The sequence below is a fragment of the Agelaius phoeniceus genome, chromosome 38 (genome assembly GCF_051311805.1).
Source record: "Agelaius phoeniceus isolate bAgePho1 chromosome 38, bAgePho1.hap1, whole genome shotgun sequence".
Classification (NCBI taxonomy): Eukaryota; Metazoa; Chordata; class Aves; order Passeriformes; family Icteridae; genus Agelaius; species Agelaius phoeniceus.
The window spans coordinates 1,632,522-1,659,657 of NC_135304.1; the positions used below are offsets into that span (position 1 = coordinate 1,632,522).

The following is a 27,136-nucleotide window of genomic DNA, read 5'->3' on the forward strand; positions in this document are numbered from 1 at the left end:
CCAAATTCCCCCCAAAATCCCCTAAAAATCCCCCAAAATCTCCCAGTCCCCCAAATTATTTCAAAATTTCCCCAAATCCTCTAAATTTTCCCAAAATTCCCCCAATTCTCCACAAAATTTTCTCAAAATCCCCCAAAATCCCCCAAATTTGCCATAAATTCCCCAAATTCCCCCAAAATTGCAACAAAAATTTGCCCAAATTTGGGGTGGGGGATTTGGGGGAATTTTGGGGAATTTTTTGGAATTTTGGGAGAAATTTTGGGGGAATTCTGGAGGATTTGGGGTTTATTTTAGGGGAATTTTGGGATTATTTTTGAGGGGTTTTTGGGGTGATTTTGGGGAGTTTTGGGGAATTTTTGGGAGGATTTTTGGGGTGGTTTTGGGGAATTTTGGAATTAATTTTGGGGAGATTTTGGAGGAATTTTGGGGATTAATTTGGGGAGTTTTGGGGGAATTTTGGGGAATTTTTGGGATGTTTTTGAGGGGATTTTGGGGGGATTTTTTGGGTGGTTTTGGGGAGATTTTGGGAATTTTTGTGATTTTTTGGGGGGGATTTTTGGGGTGGTTTTGGGGATTATTTTTGGGGACTTTTTGAGAAATTTCTGGGAGTTTTGGGGTTATTTTTAGAATGATTTGGGGATGATTTTGGGAGGGTTTTTTGGAATTTTTGGGGTTATTTTTGGGGTTTTTTTGGGTTATTTTGGGCTGGGTTTGGGAGTTTTTTGGGTGGTTTTTAGGTGGTTTTGGGATGATTTTTTGGGATTTTTTTTAGATTTTTCATGGGATTTTTTGGGTGTTTTGGGGGATTTTTTTGAGGTTATTTTGGGGTGGGGTTTGAGTGTTTTTGGGGGCGTTTTTAGGATGGTTTTTGGGGTATTTTGGAGCAGTTTTTGGGTGTTTTTTTGGGAGTTTTGGGGATTAATTTTTGGGAGTTCTTGTGGTATTTTTGGGATATTTTTGGGTGTTTTTGGCTATTTTGGGGGTTCCTTTTGGGGTATTTTTGGGTGGTTTTGGGATTATTTTGGGGATCATTTTTGGGGTCTTTTTGGGGTATTTTTGGGATCATTTTTAGGTTGATTTTTGGGGTATTTTTGGGGAATTTTTGGCTATTTTGGGGATTTTTTTTAGGATTATTTTTGGGGTATTTTGGGGTATTTTGAGGATTATTTTTAGGATTATTTTTGGGGTATTTTGGGGTATTTTGGGGATTATTTTTAGGGTTATTTTTGGGGTATTTTTGGCTATTTTGGGGATTATTTTTAGGGTTATTTTTGGGGTATTTTTGGCTATTTTGGGGATTATTTTTAGGGTTATTTTTGGGGTATTTTTGGCTATTTTGGGGATTATTTTTAGGGGTATTTTGGGGTGTTTTTGGTGGTGTTTTTGGATTATTTTGGGGATTATTTTTAGGGCTCTTTTTGGGGTATTTTGGGGATTATTTTTAGGGTTATTTTGGGGTGTTTTTTGTGGTGTTTTTGGCTATTTTGGGATTATTTTTTGGGTTATTTTTGGGGTGTTTTTGGCTATTTTGGGGATCATTTTTAGGTTGATTTTTGGGGTATTTTTGGGTGGTTTTGGCCATTTTTGGGATCATTTTTAGGTTGATTTTTGGGGTATTTTTGGGGATTTTTGGGTGGTTTTGGCCATTTTTGGGATCATTTTTAGGTTGATTTTTGGGTATTTTTGGCTATTTTTGGGATCATTTTTTAGGTTGATTTTTGGGGTATTTTTGGGTGTTTTTGGGTGTTTTGGGATCATTTTTAGGTTGATTTTTGGGATATTTTTGGGGTATTTTTGGCTATTTTGGGATCATTTTTAGGTTGATTTTTGGGGTATTTTTGGGGGATTTTTGGGATCACTTTTAGGTTGATTTTTGGCGTATTTTTGGGGGATTTTTGGGGTGTTTTTGGCTATTTTGGGGATCATTTTTAGGGTTCTTTTTGGGTTATTTTTGGGATCATTTTTAGGTTTATTTTTTGGGGTATTTTTGGGATATTTTTGGGTATTTTTGGCTATTTTGGGATCATTTTTAGGTTGATTTTTGGGGTATTTTTGGGGTGTTTTTGGCTATTTTGGGGATTATTTTTAGGTTGATTTTTGGGGTATTTTTGGCCATTTTGGGGATCATTTTTAGGTTTATTTTTGGGGTATTTTTGGGTGTTTTTGGGATTATTTTGGGGATTATTTTTAGGTTGATTTTTGGGATATTTTTGGGGTATTTTTGGGGTGTTTTTGGCTATTTTGGGGATCATTTTTAGGTTGATTTTTGGGGTATTTTTGGGGTATTTTTGGGGTATTTTTGGGATCATTTTTAGGTTGATTTTTGGATATTTTTGGGGAATTTTTGGCTATTTTGGGGATTATTTTTAGGATTATTTTTGGGGTATTTTGGGGATTATTTTTACGGTTCTTTTTGGGGTATTTTTGGCTCTTTTGAGGATTATTTTTAGGGTTATTTTGGGGGTATTTTTGGCTATTTTGGGGATTATTTTAGGGTTATTTTTGGGGTATTTTGGGGTGGTTTTGATGGTGTTTTTGGCTATTTTGGGATTATTTTTTGGGTTATTTTTGGGGTGTTTTTGGCTATTTTGGGGATCATTTTAGGTTTATTTTTGGGGTATTTTGGGGGTATTTTTGGGGTATTTTTGGCCATTTTGGGATCATTTTTAGGTTGATTTTTGGGTATTTTTGGGTGGTTTTGGCCATTTTTGGGATCATTTTTAGGTTGATTTTTGGGGTATTTTTGGGGTATTTTTGGCTATTTTGGGATCATTTTTTGGTTGATTTTTGGGATATTTTTGGGGTATTTTTGGGGTATTTTTGGCTATTTTGGGGATCATTTTTAGGTTTATTTTTGGGATATTTTTGGGGTATTTTTGGCTATTTTTGGGGATCATTTTTTAGGTTTATTTTTGGGATATTTTTGGGGTGATTTTGGCTATTTTGGGGATCATTTTTAGGTTGATTTTTGGGGTATTTTTGGCTATTTTTGGGATCATTTTTAGGTTGATTTTTGGGATATTTTTGGGGTGTTTTTTGGGGTGATTTTGGCTATTTTGGGGATCATTTTTAGGTTGATTTTTTGGGTATTTATGGGGTATTTTTGGGGTGTTTTTGGCTATTTTGGGATCATTTTTAGGTTGATTTTTGGGGGATTTTTGGCTATTTTGAGGATCATTTTTAGGTTGATTTTGGGATATTTTTGGGTGGTTTTGGCCATTTTTGGATCATTTTTAGGTTGATTTTTGGGATATTTTTGGGGGATTTTTGGGGTATTTTTGGCCATTTTGGGATCACTTTTAGGTTGATTTTTGGGATATTTTTGGGGTATTTTTGGCCATTTTTGGGATCATTTTTAGGTTGATTTTTGGGGTATTTTTGGCCATTTTTGGGATCATTTTTAGGTTGATTTTTGGGATCATTTTCAGGGAGTTTCTCTCCCTCCCCCTCCCCCAGGCCCCCTCCGCCTCCTGGCCCTGGGGGGCGTGGCCGCCCTGGCCTGGCTGGCGGTGACGTCACTGCTGGGCCCGCCCCGAGCCCCGCCCCCTCTGCTGAGGCTGCTGCGGCGTGAGTGGGGGAGGGGCGAAAAGGGGAGGGCTAAAGGGGAGGGGCAGAGGGGGAGGGGGGAAAAGGGGAGGGGCAAAAAGAGGGAAAGGGGGAGGGGCAAAGAGGGGAGGGGCAAAGAGGGGAGGGGCAAAGTGGGAGGGCAAAGTGGGAGGGGCAAAAAGGGGAGGGGCAAAAAGAGGGAAAGGGGGAGGGGCCAAAGAGGGGAGGGGCAAAGAGGGGAGGGGCAAAGTGGGAGGGCAAAGTGGGAGGGGCAAAAAGGGGAGGGGCAAAAAGGGGAGGTGCAGAGGGGAGGGGGAAAAGGGGAGGAGCTGAGGGGCAAAAAGGGGAGGGGTAAAGGGGGAGGGGCAAAAAGGGGAGGTGAAAAGGGGGAGGGGGGAGGGGAAAAAAGGGGAGGGACAGAAAGGGGAGGGGCAAAGTGGGAGTGGCAAAAAGGGGAGGGGCAAAAGCGGGGAAAGGGGGAGGGGCAAAGAGGGAGGGGGAAATAGGGGAGGGACAGAAAAGGGGAGGGGTAAAGGGGGAGGGGCAAAGGGGGAGGGGAAAAAAGGGGAGAGGCAAAAGGGGGAGGGGAAAGGGGGAGGGGCTAAACGGGAGGGGAAAAAGGGGAGTGGGGGAAAAGGGGAGGGGCAAAAAAGGGGAGGGGCAAAAAGGGGGGAAAGGGGGAGGGCAAAAAGGGGAGGGGTAAAGGGGGAGGGGCAAAAAGGGGAGGTGAAAAGGGGAGGGGGGAGGGGGGAAAAGGGGAGGGGCAAAAGGGGAGGGGCAAAGGGGGAGGGGCTAAAAGGGGAGGGCAAAAAGGGGAGGGGTTAAAAGGGGAGGGGCAAAGTGGGAGGGCAAAGGGGGAGGGGAGAAAAGGGGAGGAGCAAAGGGGGGCAAAAGGGGGAGGGGCAAAAGGGGAGGGGCAAAAAGGGGAGGGGCAAAAAGGGGAGGGGAAAGGGGGTGGGGGGAGGGGAAAAAAGGGGAGGGGGAAAGGGGGAGGGGTAAAAGGGGAGAGGGGGAAAAGGGGAGGGGCAAAAAGGGGAGGGGCAAAGAGGGAGGGGGAAATAGGGGAGGGACAAAAAAGGGGAGGGGCAAAGGGGGAGGGGCAAAACAGCTCTGGGTGGGGGAGGAGCAAAGGGGGCGGACCCCAAAATTTGGGGGGGAGGGGCAAAAGAGCCCTGGGTGGGGGAGGGGCAGGAGTGCCCTGAGTGGGGGCAGGGGGGAGCTCAGAGTTCAATTGGGGGAGGGGCAGGGAAGGTCTGGGGGTGGGGGAGGGGCTGAGGTGCTTCAGCCCCGCCCCTCTCCCCTCCCCCCCCCTCAGGTGATGAGAACGCCCCCACTGCAGGTGAGGGGGGAGGGGCCAAATCAATGGGGGGGCGGGGCCAAATCAATTGGGGGAGGGCCAAATCAATTGGGGGCGGGGCTAAATAAATGGGGGAGGGTAGAATTGAATGGGGGAGGGGGTAATTAAATTGGGGAGGGGCCAAAAATGGGGGAGGGGCCAATTTGGGGGAGGGGCTAATTAAATCAGCCATAAGCAATAAAATTTGGGGGAGGGGTTAATTAAATTCAGGGAGGGGTTAATTAAATTGGAGGAGAGGTTAATTAAAGTGTGGGGAGGGGCAAATTAAAGTGGGGGAGGGGTTAATTAAATTGGGGGAGGGGTCAATTAAATTGGGGGAGGGTTAATTAAATTGGGGGGCGGGGTTAATTAAATCAGCCGTGAGCCAATTAAATTGGGGGAGGAGTTAATTAAGTTGGGGAGGGGTTAATTAACGTGGGGGAGGGGCGATATTAAATTGGGGGCGGGGCCCATCTGTTGTGGGCGGGGCCCAAACTTTGCACAATTTGGGGGGTGCGGGTGGGGGAGGGGCGCTCCGGGCCGGTTCCCGGGGGGTCCCCTCTGACCCCGCCCCCTCCCCCCCCTTTAGCGCCCCGCCCCCCCCGGTTCAAGTGCGGCCTCCCCCGGCCTGCCCCCCCCGGCATTTCGCGTTCCGGCTGCTGAGCGGGGCCGCGAACGTGGTGGGACCCCGGATCTGCCTGGAGGGGAGAGAGTGAGAGACAGGGGGCGGGCTACAGGGAACGGGGCGGGCTAAAGGGGTGTGGGAGGGGCTAAAGGGACCCCGGATCTGCCTGGAGGGGAGAGAGTGAGAGACAGGGGGCGGGGCTAAAGGGGTGTGGGAGGGGCTAAAGGGGTGTGGGAGGGGCTAAAGGGAACGGGGCCGCCAACGTGGTGGGACCCAGGATCTGCCTGGAGGGAGAGAGTGAGCAGGGGCGGGCTACAGGGAATGGGGCGGGGCTAAAGGGAACGGGGCCGCGAACGTGGTGGGACCCCGGATCTGCCTGGAGGGGAGAGAGTGAGAGACAGGGGGCGGGGCTAAAGGGGTGTGGGAGGGGCTACAGGGAACGGGGCGGGGCTAAAGGGACCCGGATCTGCCTGGAGGGGAGAGAGTGAGAGACGGAATGGGGGCGGGGCTAAAGGGGTGTGGAGGGGCTAAAGGGACCCAGGATCTGCCTGGAGGGGAGAGAGTGAGCAGGGGGCGGGGCTAAAGGGAAATGGGGCGGGGCTAAAGGGAATGGGGGAGGGGCTACAGGGACCCCGGATCTGCCTGGAGGGGAGGAGAGTGAGAGACAGGGGCGGGGGCTACAATGGGGGCCGGCTAAAGGGGTGTGGGAGGGGTTAAAGGGACCCAGGATCTGCCTGGAGGGAGAGAGTGAGAGACAGGGGGCGGGGCTACAGGAACGGGGCGGGGCTACAGGGGTGTGGGAGGGGCTAAAGGGACCCCGGATCTGCCTGGAGGGAGAGAGTGAGAGACAAGGGGGCGGGGCTACAGGGGTGTGGGAGGGGCTAAAGGGAACGGGGGAGGGGCTAAAGGGACCCCGGATCTGCCTGGAGGGGAGGAGAGTGAGCAGGGGGCGGGGCTAAAGGGGTGTGGGAGGGGCTAAAGGGAACGGGGGAGGGGCTAAAGGGAACGGGCCGCGAACGTGGTGGGACCGCGGATCTGCCTGGAGGGGAGAGAGTGAGAGACGGAATGGGGGCGGGGCCACAATGGGGCGGGGCTTAAAGGGAATGGGGCGGGGCTACAGGGACCCCGGATCTGCCTGGAGGGGAGAGAATGAGAGACAAGGGGGCGGGGCTAAAGGGGTGTGGGCGGGGCTAAAGGGGTGTGGAGGGGCTACAGGGAGCCCGGATCTGCCTGGAGGGGAGTGAGAGACAAGGGGGCGGGGCTACAGGGAACGGGGCGGGGCTAAAATGGGGCGGGGCTAAAATGGGGGAGGGGCTAAAGGGAATGGGGAGGGGCTACAAGGTCTGCTGGAGGGGAGAGAATGAGAGAATGGGGGAGGGGAGAAATGGGGGAGGGCTACAATGGGGGAGGGGCTATGGGATGGGGGAGGGGTTAAAATGGGGGAGGGGCTACAGGGTCAACCTGGAGGGGAGAGAATGAGGATGGGGGAATGGGGGCGGGGCTACAATGGGGGAGGGGCTATGGGATGGGGGAGGGGCTACAGGGGACCCGGGATCTGCCTGGAGGGAGTGAGAGAGAATGGGGGAGGGGCTAAAATGGGGGAGGGGGAAGTGAGAAAATGGGGGGGAGGGGCAAAATGGGGGTGGGGAGGGGTTAAAATGGGGAGGGGCATTGAGAAGGAGGAGGGGCTGTGGGAATGGGGGAGGGGCTAAAGTGGGAGGGGCTTAAATGGGGGTGGGGCCAAGGGTGTGGGAGGGGCATGATTGGGACAGGGGAGGAGCTTGGGGAGAGGAGGGCTCGGTGGTGGGGGAGGGGTTTATTGGGTGGGGGAGGGGTTTATTGGGTGGGGGCGGGGCTCAGGGTGTGGCTGACATTGGCCACGCCCCCTCCCTCCCCCTCCCCCCCCAGGCTGATGAGCAGCGTGAAGAACAACGTGGGAGGGGCTCTGAACATCGCCCTGGTGAACGGTGGGGGAGGGGCTGGGGGGAGGGGCTGGGATGGGGAGGGGCTGAGGGAGGTGGGCGGGGTTAAACGGGGAGGGGGCGGGGTCAATTGAGTGGGGGAGGGGAGAGGAGGATGGGGGCGGGGCTTAATGGGGCGGGGTTGGGATTTTATTGGGGTGGGGGAGGGGTCACTGGGGTGGGGGAGGGGCAGAACAGGAGGGGAGGAGGTGGCGCCGAAAGGGGGAGGGGCCAAATTAAATTGGGGGGCGGAGCCATTAAAATGGGGGGGTGGATAGGGGAGGGGTTAAATGGAGGAGGGACCAAATTGGGGGAGGGGCCAAATGAATTGGGGGAGGGTGAAATTGGATGGGGGAGGGGCAAATGAAAATGAGGGGGTGGGGCCAATGAAAGGGGCGGGGCCAACCCAACAGGGGCGGGGCCAATGAAACCGGGGTGGGTTCATGAATGGGGGGAGGGGCGATGACCACGCTGGGGGAGGGGCTGATCCAGGCCCCTCCCCCTCCCCCTCTGACCCCTCCCCCACCCCAGGGGGTCAGTGGGGAGCTGATCGCGGCCCAGGCCTTCGACATGTGGGCGGGGGGTGAGTGACCGCCCCTCCCCCACCCTCCCTGCCCCTCCCCCACCCTCCCCCACCCTCCCTGCCCCTCCCCCACCCTCCCCCACCCCCCCCTTTCCCCTCCCCCACCCCTCAATTCGGGCCCATTTTGCTCCTTTTCGGTGCCTCCCCTCCCCCATTTCGGGGGGTTCTGCCCCTCCCCCACCCACCCTGACCCTCCCCCACCCTGCCCCGCCCCTCCCCCACCCTCCCCCACCCCCCCTTTCCCCTCCCCCACCCCCCTTTCCCTCCCCCCCCTCATTTCTGCCCCATTTTGCTCCTTTTTGGTCCCTCCCCCATTTCGGGGGGTTCTGCCCCTCCCCCACCTTCGCCATTCCTTGTTTGGTTTTTTTGGGGTGAATTCCTCCCATTTTGGGGCTTTTCTGCCATTTTTGGACAGAATTTTTCTCATTTTTGGGGTTTTTCCCATGTTTGGGGTTGATTGATTTGAATTTTTTGGGTTTTTCCATTTTGGGGCTGATTTTTGTTGATTTCGGTCATTTCTGCCTCATTTTTGGGCTGAATTTTGAGCTGTTTTTTCCCCATTTTTGGGCTGATTTTCCCCATTTTTGAGCTCATTTTTAAGTCAATTTTACCCCAATTTTTTCGGTCATTTCTGCCTCATTTTTGGGCTGAATTTTGAGCTGTTTTTTGCCCATTTTTGAGCTGATTTTCCCCCATTTTTGGGCTGATTTCTGTCCAATTTTTTGGGTTCTTTCCCTCCATTTTTCTGCTGATTTTTGGGTTGATTTCCCCCATTTCTGGGCTGATTTTTGGGCTGATTTTCCCCCATTTTGTGCTGATTTTTGCCCCATTTTTGGGCTGATTTTCAGGTTGATTTTCCCCCATTTTTGAGCTGATTTTTCCCATTTCTGGGCTGATTTTTGGGTTGATTTTCCCCCATTTTTGAGCTGATTTTTGGGCTGATTTTCACCCCATTTTTGTGCTGATTTCTCCCCATTTCTGGGCTGATTTTTGGGTTGATTTTCCCCAGTTTTGTGCTGATTTTTTTGCTGATTTTTGGGTTGATTTTCCCCATTTTTGAGCTTATTTTTGGCCATTTTTGAGCTGATTTTTGGCCATTTTTGAGGTGATTTTTGGCCATTTTTGGGCTGATTTTCCCCAGTTTTGTGCTGATTTTTTGCTGATTTTCGGGCCGATTTTCCCCCATTTTCGGGCTGATTTTTCCCCATTTCTGGGCTGATTTTTGGGTTGATTTTCCCCAGTTTTGAGCTGATTTTTGGCCATTTTTGGGCTGATTTTTCCCAGTTTTGTGCTGATTTTTTTGCTGATTTTCGGGCAGATTTTCCCCCATTTTGTGCTGGCTTTGCCCATTTCTGGGCTGATTTTTGAGCTGATTTTTGGCCATTTTTGAGGTGATTTTTGTGCTGATTTTTTTGCTGATTTTCGGGCCGATTTTCCCCCATTTTTGTGTTGATTTTCCCCATTTCTGGGCTGACTTTTGGGCTGATTTTCCCCCATTTTTGAGCTGATTTCTGCCCATTTTTGGGCTGATTTCCCCCATTTTTGAGCTGATTTTTGCCCATTTTTGGGCTGAATTTCCTCAGGCTTTTTTTGTGATTTTTGCCCATTTTGGGGCTGTATTTTGAGTTGATTTTCCCCCATATTTTGTCTGATTTCCCCCCATTTTTGTGCTGCATTTTGAGCAGCTTTTTCCCCATTTTTGAGCAGTTTTTTGCCCATTTTCTGCTGAATTTTGAGCTGTTTTTTCCCCATTTTTGTGCTGACTTATAAGCATTTTTTTGCCCATTTTTGTGCTGAATTTTGAGCATTTTTTGCCCGTTTTTTGTGTTGACTTTCCCCATTTTTGGGCTGATTTTTGAGCAGTTTTTTGCCCATTATTGAGCAGGTTTTGGCCCATTTTTGGGCTGAATTTTGAGCACTTTTCCCCCCATTTTGAGCAGTCTTTTCCCCATTTTTATGCTGAATTTTGATCATGTTTTGCCCCTTTTTGGGCTGATTTTTGATCATTTTTTGCCCATTTTTGTGCTGAATTTTGATCATTATTTCCCCGTTTTTGGGCTGATTTTCATGCTGATTTTTGATCATGTTTTGCCCGTTTTTGGGCTGATTTTTCTGCTGACTTTTGAGCAGGTTTTTTGCCCGTTTTTCTGCTGATTTTTGATCATTTTTTGCCCATTTTGTGCTGAATTTTGATCATTTTTTTTCCCCGTTTTTGGGCTGATTTTCATGCTGATTTTTGATCATTTTTTGCCCATTTTTTTGCCCATTTTTCTGCTGATTTTTGAGCAGTTTTTCCCCATTTTATGCTGATTTTTGATCATGTTTTGCCCATTTTTCTGCTGATTTTTGATCATTTTTTGCCCGTTTTTGGGCTGATTTTTCTGCTGATTTTTGATCATTTTTTGCCCATTTTTTGCCCATTTTTGTGCATGAATTTTGATCATTTTTTGTCCATTTTTGAGCTGATTTTTCTGCTGATTTTTGATCATTTTTTGCCCTTTTTTGAGCTGATTTTTCTGCTGATTTTTGAGCAGTTTTTGCCCATTTTTCCCCATTTTTCTGCTGATTTTTGATCATTTTTTGCCCATTTTTCCCCCATTTTTCTGCTGATTTTTGAGCAGTTTTTCCCCCATTTTTCCCCATTTTTCTGCTGATTTTTGCCCATTTTTTGCCCATTTTTCTGCTGATTTTTGAGCTGAATTTTGATCATTTTTTCCCCATTTTTGAGCTGATTTTTGAGCTGATTTTTGATCATGTTTTTGCCCATTTTTTCCCTATTTTTGGGCTGATTTTTCTGCTGATTTTTGATCATTTTTTGCCCATTTTTGGGCTGATTTTTGAGCAGTTTTTTGCCCATTTTTGAGCTGATTTTTGTGCTGATTTTTGATCATTTTTCCCCATTTTTCTGCTGATTTTTGATCATTTTTTGCCCATTTTTTGCCCGTTTTTGTGCTGATTTTTGAGCAGTTTTTTCCCTATTTTTGGGCTGATTTTTGATCATTTTTTCCCATTTTTCTGCTGATTTTTGAGCTGATTTTGATCATTTTTTCCCCATTTTTGAGCTGATTTTTGAGCTGACTTTTGATCATTTTTTGCCCATTTTTTGCCCATTTTTGAGCTGATTTTTGGTCATGTTTTCCCCGTTTTTGGGCTGATTTTTCTGCTGATTTTTGATCATGTTTTGCCCATCTTTATGCTGATTTTTGATCATTTTTTCCCGTTTTTGGGCTGATTTTTGGGCTGATTTTTGACCATTTTTTTCCCATTTTTGGGCTGATTTTTGAGCTGATTTTTGTTCATTTTTTTCCCCATTTTTCTGCTGATTTTTGATCATGTTTTGCCATTTTTTCCCCATTTTTCTGCTGATTTTGCCCATTTTTTCCCCATTTTTCTGCTGATTTTGAGCAGTAGTTTTTTCCCCGTTTTTGGGCTGATTTTTGGGCTGATTTTGATCATTTTTTCCCCGTTTCTGGCCCAGATGTGGAGGAGCTGCTGCGTTTCCTGCGCCGCTCCATGAGGGGACCTTGGTGCTCGTGGCCTCCTACGACGACCCCGCCACCAAGTGAGGGCTGGGATTGGGGGTCCTGGGGGGATTTGGGGGATTTGGGCACTTTTGGGGGTCCCTGAAGGGAATTTGGGGGGTCCTGGGGGGAATTTGGGGGTCCTGAAGGGAATTTGGGGGGTCTGGGGGAATTTGGGGACTTTTGGGGGTTCCTGGAGGGGATTTTGGGGATCTTGGGGGGGATTTTGGGGATCTTGGTGGGATTTTGGGGGGTCCTTGGGGAGTTTGGGGGGATTTGGGCACTTTTGGGGGGGTCCCCTGAGGGGATTTTGGGAATCTTGGGGGGGAATTTGGAGTCCCCTGGGGAGATTTGGGGGGTCCTGGAGGGAATTTGGGGGATCTTGGGTGGATTTTGGAGTACCCTGGGGGGATTTGGGGGTCTCAGAGAGGATTTGGGGGGTCCTGGGGATTTTGGGGGGATTTGGGGACTTATGGGGGGTCCTAGAGGGGATTTTGGGGATCTTGGGGGGGGATTTGGGGGTCCTGGGAGCGTCTGAGGGGATTTGGGACGTTTGGGGGGTCCCTGAAGGGATTTGGGGATCTTGGGTGGGATTTTTGGGGTCCCTGAGGGGATTTGGGGGCTCTTGGGGGATTTGGGGGGGATTTGGGGACTTTTGGGGGGTTCTGGAGAGAATCTGGGGGTTCCTGGATGGGGATTCTGGGGTCCCAGAGAGGATTTGGGGTTCCTGGTGGAATTTGGGGGTCTCAGAGGGGATTTGGGGGTCCCCCTGGGGGGATTTGGGGGATCCTGGGGAGCATTTGAGGGGATTTGGGGACTTTGGGGGGTTCCTTGGGGAGTTTGGGGGGGATTTGGGCACTTTTGGGGGTCCAGAGAGGATTTGGGGGGGTCCCTGAGGGATTTGGGGGTCCTGGGGGAGCATTTGAGGGGATCTGGGACTTTTGGGGGGTCCTGGTTGGGATTTTGGGGCTCCTGAGGGATTTGGGGGGTCCTGGAGGGGATTTTGGGGATCTTGGTGGGATTTGGGGGGTCCCAGAGGGATTTGGGGGTCCTGGGAGCATTTGAGGGGATCTGGGCACTTTTTGGGGGTCCTGGGTGGGGTTTTGGGGGTCCTGGAGGGGATTTGGGGGTTCCTGGGAGCATTTGAGGGGATTTGGAGGGTCCCTGAGGGGATCTGGGGACTTTTGGGGGCTCCTGGGGGGAATTTGGGGGTCCTGGGGAGCATTTGGGGGGATTTGGGGACTTTTGAGGGTCCCAGAGAGGATTTGGGGGGTCCTGGAGGGGATTTGGGGGATCTGGGGTGGGATTTTGGGGACATTTGGGGGGTCCTTGGGAGCATTTGAGGGGATTTGGGCACTTTTAGGGGGTTCCTGAGGGGATCTGGAGGGTCCTGGGGGGAATTTGGGGGGTCCTGGGGGATTTTGGGGGTCCCTGAGGGGAATTGGGGAATTTTGGGGGGTCCCGGGTGGATTTTGGGGTCCCTGAGGGGATCTGGGGGTCTCAGAGGGAATTTGGGGAGTCCTGGAGGGGATTTGGGGGTTCCTGGGGTGGATTTTGGAGGGTCCTGGAGGGGATTTTGGGGATCTTTAGTGGGATTTTGGGGGTCCCTGGGGGGATTTGGGCACTTTTGGGGGTCCAGAGAGGATTTGGGGGGTCCCTGAGGGATTTGGGGGTCCTGGGGAGCATTTGAGGGGATTTGGGACTTTTCGGGGGTCCTGGAGGGAATTTGGGGGGTCCTGGTTGGGGTTTTGGGGGTCCTGAAGGGATTTGGGTGGTCCTGGATGGATTTGGGGGTTCTTGGGTGGAATTTGGGGGTCCCTGAAGGGATTTGGGGACTTTTGGGGGCTCCTGGGGGGAATTTGGGGGTTCCTGGGTGGGATTTTGGGGGTCCCTGAGGGATCTGGGGGGTCCTGGGTGGGATTTTGGGGGGTCCTGGAGGGATTTGGGGGTCCTGAGGGGATTTTGGGGCTCCTGGGAACATTTGAGGGGATTTGGGGACTTTTGGGGGTCCTGGAGGGGATTTGGGGGGTCCCAGAGGGGATTTGGGGGGTCCTGGGGAGCATTTGAGGGGATCTGGGCACATTTGGGGGGTCCTGGGTGGGGTTTTGGGGGGTCCTGGGTGGGGTTTTGGGGGTCCCTGAAGGGATTTGGGGGGTCCTGGAGGGGATTTGGGGGTTTTTGGGTGGAATTTGGGGGTCCCTGAAGGATTTGGGGACTTTTGGGGACTCCTGGGGGGAATTTGGGGGGTTCCTGGGTGGGATTTTGGGGGTCCCTGGGGGATTTGGGGTCCTGGGGAAGCATTTGAGGGGATCTGGGGACTTTTGGGGCGTCCTGGGTGGGGTTTTGGGGGTCCCTGAGGGGATCTGGGGACTTTTGGGGGCTCCTGGGAGCATTTGAGGGGATTTGGGAATTTTGGGGGGTTCTGAGGGGATCTGGGGGGTCCTGGGGAGTTTGGGGGGGATTTGGGCACTTTTGGGGGTCCAGAGAGGATTTGGGGGTCCCAGAGAGGATTTGGGGGTCCCTGAGGGGATTTTGGGGCTCCTGGGGAACATTTGAGGGGATTTGGGGACTTTTCGGGGGTCCTGGTTGGGATTTTGGGGGTCCCTGGAGGGGATTTGGGGGTTCTTGGGTGGGATTTGGGGGCTCCTGGGAGCATTTGAGGGGATTTGGGGACTTTTGGGGGGTCCTGGAGGGAATTTGGGGTCCCAGAGAGGATTTTGGGGGGTCCTTGGGGAGTTTTGGGGGGATTTGGGGACTTTTTGGGCTCCTGGGGAGCATTTGAGGGGATCTGGGATCGTTTGGGGGTCCCAGAGAGGATTTTGGGGGTCCCTGAGGGGATTTGGGGCTCCTGGGAGCATTTGAGGGGATCTGGGGACTTTTGGGGGGTCCTGGAGGGGATTTGGGGGATTTGGGGACTTTTGGGGGGGGTCCTGGGTGGGATTTTGGGGTCCCTGAGGGGATTTGGGGTTCCCTGAGGGGACTGGGGGGTCATGAGGGAATTTGGGGGCTCCTGGGGAGCATTTGAGGGGATTTGGGGACTTTTGGGGGTTCTGGAGGGAATCTGGGGGTTCCTGGTTGGGATTCTGGGGTCCCGGAGAGGATTTGGGGGTCCTGGGTGGAATTTGGGGGTCCCCTGGGGGGATTTGGGGGTCCCTGAGGGGGATTTTGGGGCTCCTGGGGAACATTTGAGGGGATTTGGGGACTTTTAGGGCTCCCTGAGGGGATTTGGGGGGGTCCTTGGGGAGTTTGGGGGGATTGGGCACTTTTGGGGGTCCCAGAGAGGATTTGGGGTCCCTTGGGGGGGATTTGGGGTCCTGGGGAGCATTTGAGGGATCTGGGGACTTTTGGGGGTCCTGGAGGGGATTTGGGGGGTCCTGGGTGGGATTTTGGGGGTCCTGGTGGGATTTTGGGTGTCCTGAGGGGATTTGGGGGGTCCTGGAGGGAATTTGGGGTCCCTGAGGGATTTGGGACTTTTGGGGGCTCCTGGGGGGGATTTGGGGGTTCCTGGGGAGCATTTGAGGGATTTGGGGACTTTTGGGGAGTCTGGAGGGGATTTGGGGGTTCCTGGCTGGGGATTCTGGGGTCCCAGAGAGGATTTGGGGGCTCTTGGGGGGATTTTGGGGGTCCTGGGGAGCATTTGAGGGGATTTGGGGGGTCCTGGTTGGGATTTTGGGGGTCTCCTGAGGGAATTTGGGGACTTTTGGGGGTTCCTGAGGGGATTTTGGGGATCTTGGGGGGAAATTTGGAGTCCCCTGGGGGATTTGGGGGTCCCAGAGGGAATTTGGGGGTCCCAGAGGGGATCTGGGGGTCCTGGGTGGAATTTGGGGGGGATTTGGGGGCATTTGGGGTCCTAGGGGGGATTTCTTTGGGGTTTTTGCTCCCCATTTTTAAGGCGATTTCTCCCATTTTGGGGTTTTTTCCCCTCCATTTTTGGGGATTTTTTTCCTCCATTTTGGGGGGTTTTTCCTCCCATTTTTGGGGTTTTGTTCTCCATTTTTGGCATATTTTGAGGTTTTTTTCCTCCAATTTTTGGGATTTCTTTGGGGTTTTCGCTCCCCATTTTTAAGGCAATTTCTCCCATTTTTGGGGTTTTTACCCTCCCAATTTGGGGGTTTTTTTCCCTCCCATTTTTGGGGATTTCTTGGGGTTTTTCCATCCGAATTTTGGGGTTTTTTCCCTTCCAATTTTGAGGCTTTTTTCCTCCAATTTTTTTGGGATTTCTTTGGGGTTTTCGCTCCCCCATTTTAAGGCGATTTCTCCCATTTTTGGGATTTTTTTCACCCCATTTTTTGGGATTTCTTGGGGTTTTTTGCTCCCCATTTTTGGGACTTTTTCCTCCCATTTTTGGGATTTTTCCTCCATTTTTTGGGATTTCTTTGGTTTTTTTGCTCCCCATTTTTGGGGTGATTTCTCCCAATTTTGTGGGGTTTTTTTCATCCCATTTTAGGATTTTTTCCTCCAATTGTTTGGGATTTCTTTGGGGTTTTCGCTCCACATTTTTAAGGCAATTTCTCCCAGTTTTGGATTTTTCCCTCCCAAATTGAGGGTTTTTAAATCCCAATTTTGGGATTTTTTCTTCCAATTTTTTGGGATTACTTTGGGGTTTTTGCTCCACATTTTTAAAGTGATTTCTCCCATTTTTGGGATTTTTTTCATCCCATTTTGGGGCAATTTCTCCCATTTTTGGGGTTCTTTATCCCAATTTTTTGGGTTTTTTTCTCTCATTTTTGGGGTTTTGTCCTCCCATTTTTGGGATATTTTGGGGATTTTTTTTCTCCCCATTTTTGGGTTTACTTCCCAATTTTGGGGATTTTTCCCTCCATTTTTGGGATTTTTCCCTCCAATGTTTTGGGATTTCTTTGGGGTTTTTCGCTCCCCATTTTTAAGGCGATTTCTCCATTTTTGGGGTTTTTTCCCCTCCCATTTTTGGGGATTTTTTCCTCCCATTTTGGGGGGTTTTTCCTCCATTTCTGGGTTTTTTTCACCCCATTTTTGGGTTTTTCATCTCATTTTTGGGATTTTTTCTCCAATTTTTTGGGATTTCTTTGGGTTTTTTGCTCCACATTTTTAAGGCAATTTCTCCCATTTTTAGGGTTTTTTCCCTCCCATTTTTGGGATTTTTTTCCCCTCCCAATTTTGGATTTTTTCCTCCCATTTTTGGGGATTTCTTTGGGGTTTTTTGCCCCCCATTTTTGGGATTTTTTCCTCCCAATTTTGGGGTTTTCCCTCCCATTTTTAGGGTTTTCTTCCAATTTTGGGGTTTTTTTAATCCCAATTTTGGGATTTTTCCCCTCCCAATTTTGGGGTTTTTCATCTCATTTTTGGATTTTTCCTCCAATTTTTGGGGATTTCTTTGGGGTTTTTTTTGCTCCTCATTTTTGGGGTTTTTTCCCACCCCAATTTTGGGATTTTTCCCCCCGTTTTTGGGGTTTTTCTCCCCAGGCTGACCGAGGAGAGCCGCCGGATTTTTGGGGAGCTCGGCAGCGCCGTGGCCAAAGATTTGGGGTTCAGGGACTCCTGGGTGTTCCTGGGGGCCAAGGGGGGTGCAGGACAGGAGCCCCTTCGAGCAGGTGGGAAATGGGGGGATTTGGGGGATTTGGGGGATTTGAGGGATTTTGGGGGTCCTGAGGGGATTTTGGGGCATTTCGGGGGTCCTGAGGGGATTTGGGGGATTTGGAAGGAATTTGGGGGATTTTGGGGAGATTTGGGGGAGGATTTCAGGCATTTTGGGGGGATTGGGGCATTTTGAGGGGGATTTGGGGCATTTTGGGGGATTTGAGGGAATTTGGGGGAGATTTTGGGGGGGGGATTTTGGGGGATTTGGGGATTTTGGGGGGATTTGGAAGGAATTTGGGGGAATTTGGGGCATTCTGGGGGTTCCTGAGGGGATTTTGGGGGATTTGAGGGATTTTGGGGGGATTTGGAAGGAATTTGGGGGATATTTGGGGGCTTTTGGGGGGTCCTGAGTGGATTTGGGGGGTCCTGAGGGATTTTGGGGGATATTTGGGGGATTTGGAAGGAATTTGAGGGATTTGAGGCATTTTGGGGGGTCCTGTGTAGATTTTGGGGGTCCTGAGTGGATTTGGGGGGATTTGGGGCATTTTGGGGGAATTTGGGGCATTTTGGGGGGTCCTGGGGGGATTTTGGGGGGATTTGAGGGATTTTGGGGGGGATTCTGGGGGATATTTGGAGGGATTTGAGGCATTTTGGGGGGGTCCTGAGGGGATTTTGGGGGCATTTTTGGGATGTTGGGGGGATTTGGGGCATTTTGGGGGGATTTGGAAGGAATTTGGGGGATTTTGGGGGGTCCTGAGTGGATTTGGGGGTCCTGAGGGGATTTTGGGGGGATTTGAGACATTTTGGGGGGATTTTGGGGCATTTTGGGGGGTCCTGAGGGGATTTGGGGGGGATTTGAGGGGATTTGGGGGGGATTTGAGGGGATATTTGGGGGATTTTGGGGATCTCAAGGGTTTGAGGAGATTTTCAGGGATTTTGGGGAGTCCTGAGTGGATTTGGGGGGGGATTTGAGGCATTTTGGGGGGATTTGGGCATTTTGGGGGATTTTGGGGGAATTTTGGGGGGTATTTTGGGGAGATTTTGGGGGGTCCTGAGGGGATTTGGGGGGGATTTTGGGGGATATTTGGGGGATTTTGGGGGGGGATTTTGGGTGGATTTGGAAGGAATTTGGGGGATTTTGGGGGATTTGAGGGATTTTGGGGGGATTTTTGGGGGATCTCAAGGGTTTGAGGGGATTTTCAGGGATTTTGGGGGGTCCTGAGGGGATTTTGGGGGGATTTTGGGGGGGATTTGGAAGGAATTTGGGGGATTTGGGGGGATTTGGGGGGGGATTTGAGGCATTTTGGGGGATTGGGGGGATTTGGGGCATTTTGGGGGATTTTGGGGGGTCCTGAGTGGATTTGGGGGGGATTTGAGGGATTTTGGGGGGATTTGGTCATTTTGGGGGGTATTTGGGGGATTTTGGGGGGATTTTGGGGGGATTTGTGGGGATTTGCAAGATTGAAAAGGATTTAGGTGGATTTGAGGGATTAAGAGGGAATTTTGGGGGGGATTGGTGGGGATTTGGGGGGGCTGGGGGGATTTTGGGGCCTTTTCAGGGGATTTTGGGGGGTTTGGGGAATCCTGGATGGATTTAGGGGGGTTCTGGGTGGATCTGGGGGGATTTTGGGGGATTTGAGGGATTTTGGGGGGATTTGAGGGATTTTGGAGGATTTGAGGGATTTGGGGGATTTGGGGTATCCTGGATGGATTTGGGGGGATTTGAGGGATTTGGGGGGATTTGGGGTATCCTGGATGGATTTGAGGGATTTTAGGGGGATTTGAGGGATTTCGGGGGGATTTGAGGGATTTGGGGGGATTTGGGGTATCCTGGATGGATTTGGGGGATTTGAGGGGGATTTGATGGATTTAGGAGGGGAGATTTGGGGGGATTTTGGGATTCAGGGGATTCAGGCACAGCTCAGGATTTCTCTGTGGGCACTTTTGGGCTTTGGGGGGGTTCCCAAAATCCCCAAAATCCCCCAAAAATCCCCCAAAAAAACCCCGAGGCCGCCCGGTTTCCGCAGCACGTCCGGAACAGCCGCGGCTCCAATAAATACGAGGGGTGGCCGGAGGCGCTGGAGCTCGGGGGCTGCGTCCCCCAGAGGGCCCCGGGGTGACCCCAAAATCCCGCGGGGACCCCAAAACCCCCGGGGGGACCCCAAAATCCCGCGGGGACCCCAAAACCCCCGGGGTGACCCCAAAATCCCGCGGGGACCCCAAAACCCCCGGGGTGACCCCAAAATCCCGCGGGGACCCCAAAACCCCCGGGGGGGGACCCCCGAGCCCCCCCTCATTGATGGGAGCCCCAAAATGGCCCCAAATAAACTCGGGGTGGTTCCGGAGCCTGCAGGGTTTGGGGCGTTCGGACCCGCAAGGGACGGGAGGGGGGAACGCGTCCGGTGGGCCACGCCCACACCGTTGGCCACGCCCCCTCATTGGCCACGCCCCCTCATTGGCCACGTCTCCTTCCCATCTGGCCACGCCCATCTCCATTGGCCACGCCCCCGTTGGCCTCGCCCTCTCCCCATCTGGCCACGCCTCCTTCGGGTTTCCCGGCAACGGCGCCGCCTTCATTAGCATAAACCCCGCCTTTCTTCCACATTAGCATATGCCGCGCTTTCTTATTAGCATAAACCCGCCCGCTTCCTCATTACCGTATGCCCCGCCTCCTCATTTGCATAGACCCAGCCTTTATTTCTCATTAGCATATGTCCCGCTTTCTTATTAGCATAAACCCTGCTTTAGTCCTTATAACGTATACCCCGCCTCCTCATTAGCATAAACCCCGCCTTTATTCCCTCATTAGCATATGCTGCGCTTTCTTATTAGCATAAACCCTGCTTTGTTCCTTTTTAACATAAATCCCGCCTCCTCATTTGCATAAATACCGCCTTTATTCCCTCATTAGCATATGCCGCGCTTTCTTTTTAGCATAAACCCTGCTTTATTCTTTATTAACGCATTACCCCGCCTCCTCATTTGCATAAACACCGCCTTTATTTCTCATTAGCATATGCCGCGCTTTCTGATTAGCATAAACCCTGCTTTATTCATTATTAACATAAACCACGCCTTCTTATTAGCATAAACCCGGCTTTATTCCTTATTAACGTAAACCACGCCTCCTCATTTGCATAAACCTCGCCTTTATTCCTCATTAGCATATGCTGCGCTTTCTGATTAGCATAAACCCTGCTTTATTCCTTATTAACATAAGCCGCGCCTTCTTATTAGCATAAACCTCGCCTTTATTTCTCATTAGCATATGCCGCGCTTTCTGATTAGCATAAACCCTGCCTCCTCATCTGCATAAACCACACCTTCTTATTAGCATAAACCCCGCCTTTATTCCTCATTAGCATACGCCGTGCATTCTTATTAGCATAAACCCTGCCTTATTCCTTATTAACATAAATTCCGCCTCCTCATTTGCATAAACCCGCCTTATTCCCTCATTAGCATATGCCGCGCTTTCTTTTTAGCATAAACCCTGCTTTATTCCTTATTAACATAAACTACGCCTTCTTATTAGCATAAACCCTGCCTTTATTCTTTATTAACGTATACCCCGCCTCCTCATTTGCATAAACCCCGCCTTTATTTCTCATTAGCATATGCCGCGCTTTCTGATTAGCATAAACCTTGCTTTATTCCTTATTAACATGAACCCCGCCTCCTCATTTGCATAAACCCCGCCTTTATTTCTCATTAGTATATTCTGCGCTTTCTGATTAGCATAAACCCTGCTTTATTCCTTATTAACATAAACCACACCTTCTTATTAGCATAAACCCTGCCTTTATTCCTCATTAGCATATGCCGGCGCTTTTGTCTTAGCATAAACCCTGCTTTATTTCTCATTAACATATACCACACCTTCTTATTAGCATAAACCCTGCCTTTATTCCTTATTAACATGAACCCCGCCTCATTTTCATGAACCCCGCCTTTATTCCTCATTAGCATATGCCGCGCTTCTGTCTTAGCATAAACCCTGCTTTATTTCTCATTAACATAAACCACGCCTTCTTATTAGCATAAACCCTGCCTTTATTCCTTATTAACGTAAACCCCGCCCCCTCATTTGCATAGACCTCCACCTTTATTTTTATTAGCATATGTCCCGCTTTCTTATTAGCATAAACCCTGCTTTATTCCTTATTAACATGAACCCCGCCCCCTCATTTGCATAGACCCAGCCTTTATTTCTCATTAGCATATGTCCCGCTTTCTTATTAGCATAAACCCTGCTTTAGTCCTTATTAACGTATACCCCGCCTCCTCATTAGCATAAACCCCGCCTTTATCCCCTCATTAGCATATGCTGCGCTTTCTTATTAGCATAAACCCTGCTTTGTTCCTTTTTAACATAAATCCCGCCTCCTAATTTGCATAAACGTCGCCTTTATTCCCTCATTAGCATATGCCGTGCTTTCTTTTTAGCATAAACCCTGCCTTTATTCCTTATTAACGTAAACCCCACCTCCTCATTTGCATAATCCTCGCCTTTATTTCTCATTAGCATATGCCGTGCTTTCTGATTAGCATAAACCCTACCTCCTCATCTGCATAAACCACACCTTCTTATTAGCATAACCCCCGCCTTTATTCCTCATTAGCATATGCCACGCTTTCTGATTAGCATAAACCCTGCTCTATTCCTTATTAACATAAACCCCGCCTCCTCATTTACATAAACGTCGCCTTTATTCCTCATTAGCATATGCTGCGCTTTCTTATTAGCATAAACCCTGCTTTATTCCTTATTAACATGAACCCCGCCCCCTCATTTGCATAGACACACGCCTTTATTCCCTCATTAGCATATGCCGCGCTTTCTTAGCATAAGCCCCGCCTCCTCATTTGCATAAACACCGCCTTTATATCTCATTAGCATATGCCGTGCTTTCTTATTAGCATAAACCCTGCTTTATTCTTTATTAACGCATACCCCGCCTCCTCATTTGCATAAACCCCGCCTTTATTTCTCGTTAGCATATGCCGCGCTTTCTGATTAGCATAAACCCTGCTTTAGTCCTTATTAGCATAAACCCCGCCTCCTCATTTGCATAAACACTGCCTTTATTCCTCATTAGCATACGCTGCCCTTTCTGATTAGCATAAACCCTGCTTTATTTCTTATTAGCATAAACCCCGCCCCTTCATCATTACCGTATACCCCGCTTCCTCATTTGCATAAACCACGTCTGCTTATTAGCATAAACCCCGCCCATGCCTCCTCGGGGCTGCCTCCTCCTGGGGTCCAGGGGCTCCCCATGGAGATCCAGGGTCCCCCAGTGTGGGGGTCCTGCCCCACAGGTTTGGGGGTTCTGACCCCACAAGTTTTGGGGTTCTGCTGCCCAAGTGTTGGGGTCCTGACCCCGTAATTTTGAGGTCCTGAGCCCACAAGTATTGGGGTTCTGCCCCACAAGTGCCAGGGGTTCTCACCCCCCAGTTTGTGGTCTTGCCCCATAAGTGCCAGGGGTCCTACCCCACAAGGGTTTAGGGGGTTTTGTCCCACAAGTTTGGGGTTCTGCCCCATAACTGGGTCCTGACCCCCCAGTGTTGGGGTTCTGCCCCATAAGTGCCAGTGGTCACCCCAAGTGTTGGGGTCTTGCCCCCTCAAGTTTTGTGTCCTGACCCCCCAAGTTTGGGGTCCTGCCCCTCAAGTTCTGAGGTCCTGACCCCCAAGTGTTTGGGTTCTTCCCCTTGAGTTCCAGGGGTCCTGCCCCACAAGGGTCAGGGGGTTCTGCCCCCCAAGTGTTGGGGTTCTGCCCCATAATTCTGAACCCATAATTTTGAGGTTCTGACCCCATAAGTGTTGGGGTCCTGCCCATAAGTGCCAGGGGTTCTCACCCCCCTGTTTGGGGTCTTGCCCCATAAGTGCCAGAGGTCTCCTGCCCCCATAAGCCGTTGGGATTCTGCCCCACAAGTGTGGGGGTTCTGCCCCACAAGTGTTGGGGTCCTGACCTATAAGTGTTGAGGTTCTGACCCCAAGTTTGGGGTTCTGCCCCATAAGTTTTGGGATTCTGCCCTACAAGTGTTTGGGGTCCTACCCCATAAGTGTTGGGGTTCTGACCCACAAGTCTGGAGATCCTGACCCCATAAGTGTTGGGGTCCTGACCCCACAAATGTTTGTGTCCTGCCCACAAATATTGGGGTCCTGAGCCCCCAGTGTTGAGGTCCTGACCCCATAAGTGTTGGTATTCTGCCCCCCAAGTTTGGGGTCCTGCCCCACAAGTGCTGGGGTTTTGCCCCACAAGTGTTGAGGTCCTGACCCCAGAAATTTTGGGGTTCTGCCCCACAAGTGTTCAGGTCCTGACCCACAAATGTTGGGGTTCTGCCCCCCCAAGTTTGGGGTTCTGCCCCACAGGTTCTGGGGTCCTGACCCCGTAAGTGTTGGGGATCTGCCCCCCAAGTTTGGGGTCCTGTCCCACAAGTGTTGAGGTCCTGACCCCACAAATGTTTGGGGTCCTGACCCCATAAGTGTTGGGGTCCTGACCCCACAAATGTTTGGGGTCCTGACCCATAACTGTTGGGGTCCTGAGCCCACAGGTTCTGGGGTTCTGTCCCACAAGTGTTGGGGTTTTGCCCCCCAAGTTTTGGGGTCCTGACTCCCAGTCCCCATAAATGTTTGGGTTCTGCCCCCCAAGTTCGGGGTCCTGCCCCATAAGTGCCTGGGGGCAATTAGAAGGTGCAGGTGAGAATTAATTAGCCAAAGGTTGGGTTTAATTGCTCCTGGTTAATAGCAGTTAATTGATCCTTGATTTGCGTTAATCATTAATTGCTCCCGTGGGGGGAAGGGATAATGAGGAACTAATTAAGCTTTGGGGGCTTGATTGGGGAGGGGGAGCTTTGGTCCCAGCTGCGGGGGTTGGGGGCCCAGGGGGTCCATGGGGCAGGAATGGGGGGTCCATGGGTGTCTATGGGGCACAGGGGGATCTATGGGGCAGGATTGGGGGGGCCCAGGGGGGTCTATGGGGCAGGATTGGGGCTCTATGGGGCAGGATTGGGGGGGTCTATGGGGCAGGATTGGGGGGATCTATGGGGCACAGGGGGATCTATGGGGCAGGATTGGGGGGGGTTATGGGGCACAGGGGGGATCTATGGGGCAGGGTTGGGGCTCTATGGGGCAGGGTTTGGGGTTCCATGGGGCCCAGGGGGGTCCATGGGGCAGGACTGGGGGGTCCAGGGGGCTCTATGGGGCACAGGGGGGATCTATGGGGCACAGGGGGATCTATGGGGCAGGGTTAGGGGCTCTATGGGGCAGGGTTTGGGGGGCTCTATGGGGCAGGGTTTGGGGGGCTCTATGGGGCAGGGTTTGGGGGGGGTTATGGGGCTCACCCCCAGCCCAGAGGTGTTTTTGGGGGGCTGGAGTGTGTATGTGGGGTCTGTGGGGCAGGATTGGGGGGGTCTATGGGGCAGGATTGGGGGCTCTATGGGGCAGGACTGGGGGGATCTATGGGGCAGGACTGGGGTGATTACAGGACAGGGAGGGGTCCCACGGGTCCCCCCCAGCCCAGAGCCCTGCAGGGTTTTTGGGGGTCTCTGCCCCATAGATCCCCCATAGATCAGGATTGGGGTCTCTGCCCCACAGGTACCCCCTGGAGCAGGATTGGGGGGATCTATGGGTCAGGATTGGGGTCTCTGCCCCATAGGTGCCCCATAGATCAGGATTGGGGTCTCTCTGCCCCATAGATCCCCATAGATCAGGACTGGGGGGGTCTCTCTGCCCCATAGATCCCCCCATGGAGTGTTTGGTTTTGGGGGCCATGGGTCAGGATTGGGGGCTCTCTGCCCCATAGATCCCCCATAGATCAGGATTGGGGGGGTCTCTCTGCCCCATAGATCAGGACTGGGGGAGTCTCTCTGCCCATAGGTGCCCCCTGGATCAGGATTGGGGGGATCTATGGGTCAGGACTGGGGTCTCTGGGTCTCTGCCCCATAGATCAGGATTGGTCTCTCTGCCCCACGGCTCCCCCTGGGTGAGGATTGGGGGGGATCTATGGGTCAGGATTTTGGTCTCTCTGCCCCACGGCTCCCCCTGGGTGAGGATTGGGGGGGATCTATGGGTCAGGATTTTTGTCTCTCTGCCCCACAGCCCCCCCTGGCCCATTCAGGGCTGAGGCCCCGGGGGGGGCACCCACCGATAGGTGCCCTCGTACAGGAACCCGGCCCGGCGCAGCAGCGCGTCCGCCTCGGGGGGGACCCCGGCTGGAACGGGGGGAAATGGGGTCAGGGGAGCCCCAAATACCCAATGGGAACCCCAAATATCCAATGGGAACCCCAAATACCCAATGGGAACCCCGGGAACCCCAAATACCCAACGGGAACCCCAAATACCCAATGGGAGCCATAAATACCCAATGGGAACCCTGGGAACCCCAAATACCCAATGGGAGCCCCAAATACCCAACGGGAACCCCGGGAACCCCCAAATACCCAACGGGAACCCCAAATACCCAATGGGAACCCCAAATACCCAATGGGACCCCCCAAAATACCCAACGGGAGCCCCAAATACCCAATGGGAGCCCCAAATACCCAATGGGAACCCCGGGAACCCCAAATACCCAACGGGAACCCCGGGAACCCCAAATACCCAATGGGAACCCCAAATACCCAATGGGAACCCCAAATACCCAATGGGAGCCCCGGGAACCCCCAAATACCCAATGGGAACCCCCAAATACCCAATGGGAACCCCAGATACCCAACGGGAACCCCAAATACCCAATGGGAGCCCCAAATACCCAATGGGAGCCCCAAATACCCAATGGGAGCCCTGGGACCCCCCCAAATACCCAATGGGGCCCCCAAATACCCAATGAGAGCCCTGGGACCCCCCGAATTCTCAGTGAGACCCCCGGGATCTCCCCAGCACCCAACAGGAGCCCCCAGCACCCAATGGGACCCCCGGGACCCAACGGGACCCCCCAAATCCTCAATGAGAGCCCCGGGACCCCCTAGAACCCAATGGGACCCCCGGGATCCCCCAAACACCCAAAGGGAACCCACAGGACCCCCCAGTACCCAATGGGACCCTCAGGACCCCCCAAATCCTCAGTGAGACCCCCCCCAAAAATCCCCCTTGGGATTCCCAGCCCCCCCCAGGTGCCCCCTGGGCCTCCCAGGTGCCCCCAGGACCCCCAGCCCCCCAAATTCTGCCCCATTGCCCCTCAGGGTGCCCCTCAGGCACCCCCAAAGCATTTTATAGCTCCCACCATGTGCCCCCCAGGTACCCCCAGTCCCCCCCCAGGTGCCCCCCAGGTACCCCCAGGTACCCCCCAAAGCCCCCCAGTCCCCCCACAGGTGCCCCCCAGGTACCCCCAGGTGTCCCAAACCCCCCAGGTACCCCCAGGTTCCACCAGGTACCCCCAGGTTCCTCCCAAACCCCCTCAGGTTCCCCCCACAACCCCACCCAGGGTACCCCCTGGTGCCCCCCAGGTTTCCCCCAGTTCTCCCCCAGGTGCCCCAGGTGCCCCCCAAACCCCCCCATGTGCCCCGAGGTCCCCCCCAGGTGCCCCAGGTACCCCCAGGTACCCCCAGTCCCTCCCCAGCTGCCCCCAGGTGCCCCCCAAACCCCCTCAGGTTCCCCCCAGGTTCCCCAAACCCCCCCAGTTCCCCCCCAGGCTCCCCCCAGGTGCCCCCCAGGTGTCCCCAGGTTCCTCCCAAACCCCCCCAGTCCCCCCCCAGGTGCCCCCAGTCCCCCCCAGGTGCCCCCAGGTTCCCCCCAAACCCCCCCAGGCTCCCCCCAGGTGTCCAAAACCCCCCCAGGTTCCCCCTGGTGCCCCCCAGGTACCCCAGTTCCCCCCCAGGCCTCCCCCCAGCTTCCCTCCAGGTTCCCCCCAGGTTCCCCAAACATCCCCAGTCCCCCCCCCAGGTGCCCCCCAGGTGCCCCCCAGGTTCCCCCCAACCCCCCCAAGTCCCCCCCAGGTTCCCCCCAGGTACCCCCCCAAACCCCCCCAGTCCCCCCAGAGGTGCCCCCCAGCTGCCCCCAAACTC

At 52.2% G+C, this 27,136-nt stretch overlaps 2 protein-coding genes across 2 annotated transcripts in view; one reads left to right on the forward strand and one right to left on the reverse strand.

Annotated features, from left to right (window-relative positions):
- Positions 1-861: 861 nt before the first annotated feature.
- FAM3A (FAM3 metabolism regulating signaling molecule A) lies at positions 862-19,473 on the forward strand. Its single transcript, XM_077172443.1, is given in 12 exon segments — positions 862-873; positions 3,405-3,567; positions 4,862-4,885; positions 5,472-5,507; positions 5,510-5,594; positions 7,416-7,473; positions 8,000-8,051; positions 11,530-11,553; positions 11,556-11,613; positions 17,015-17,111; positions 17,113-17,142; positions 19,156-19,473. Coding segments are annotated over 12 exon segments (732 nt in total). The 3' UTR covers positions 19,249-19,473.
- A 5,616-nt stretch (positions 19,474-25,089) lies between these two features.
- Positions 25,090-27,136, reverse strand: part of G6PD (glucose-6-phosphate dehydrogenase) — a 28,095-nt gene continuing 26,048 nt past the window's right edge. The window contains 2 exon segments of the mRNA XM_054654119.2: positions 25,090-25,337; positions 25,339-25,345. Of these exon segments, the coding sequence (XP_054510094.2) occupies positions 25,248-25,337; positions 25,339-25,345 (97 nt within the window). The 3' untranslated portion in view covers positions 25,090-25,247.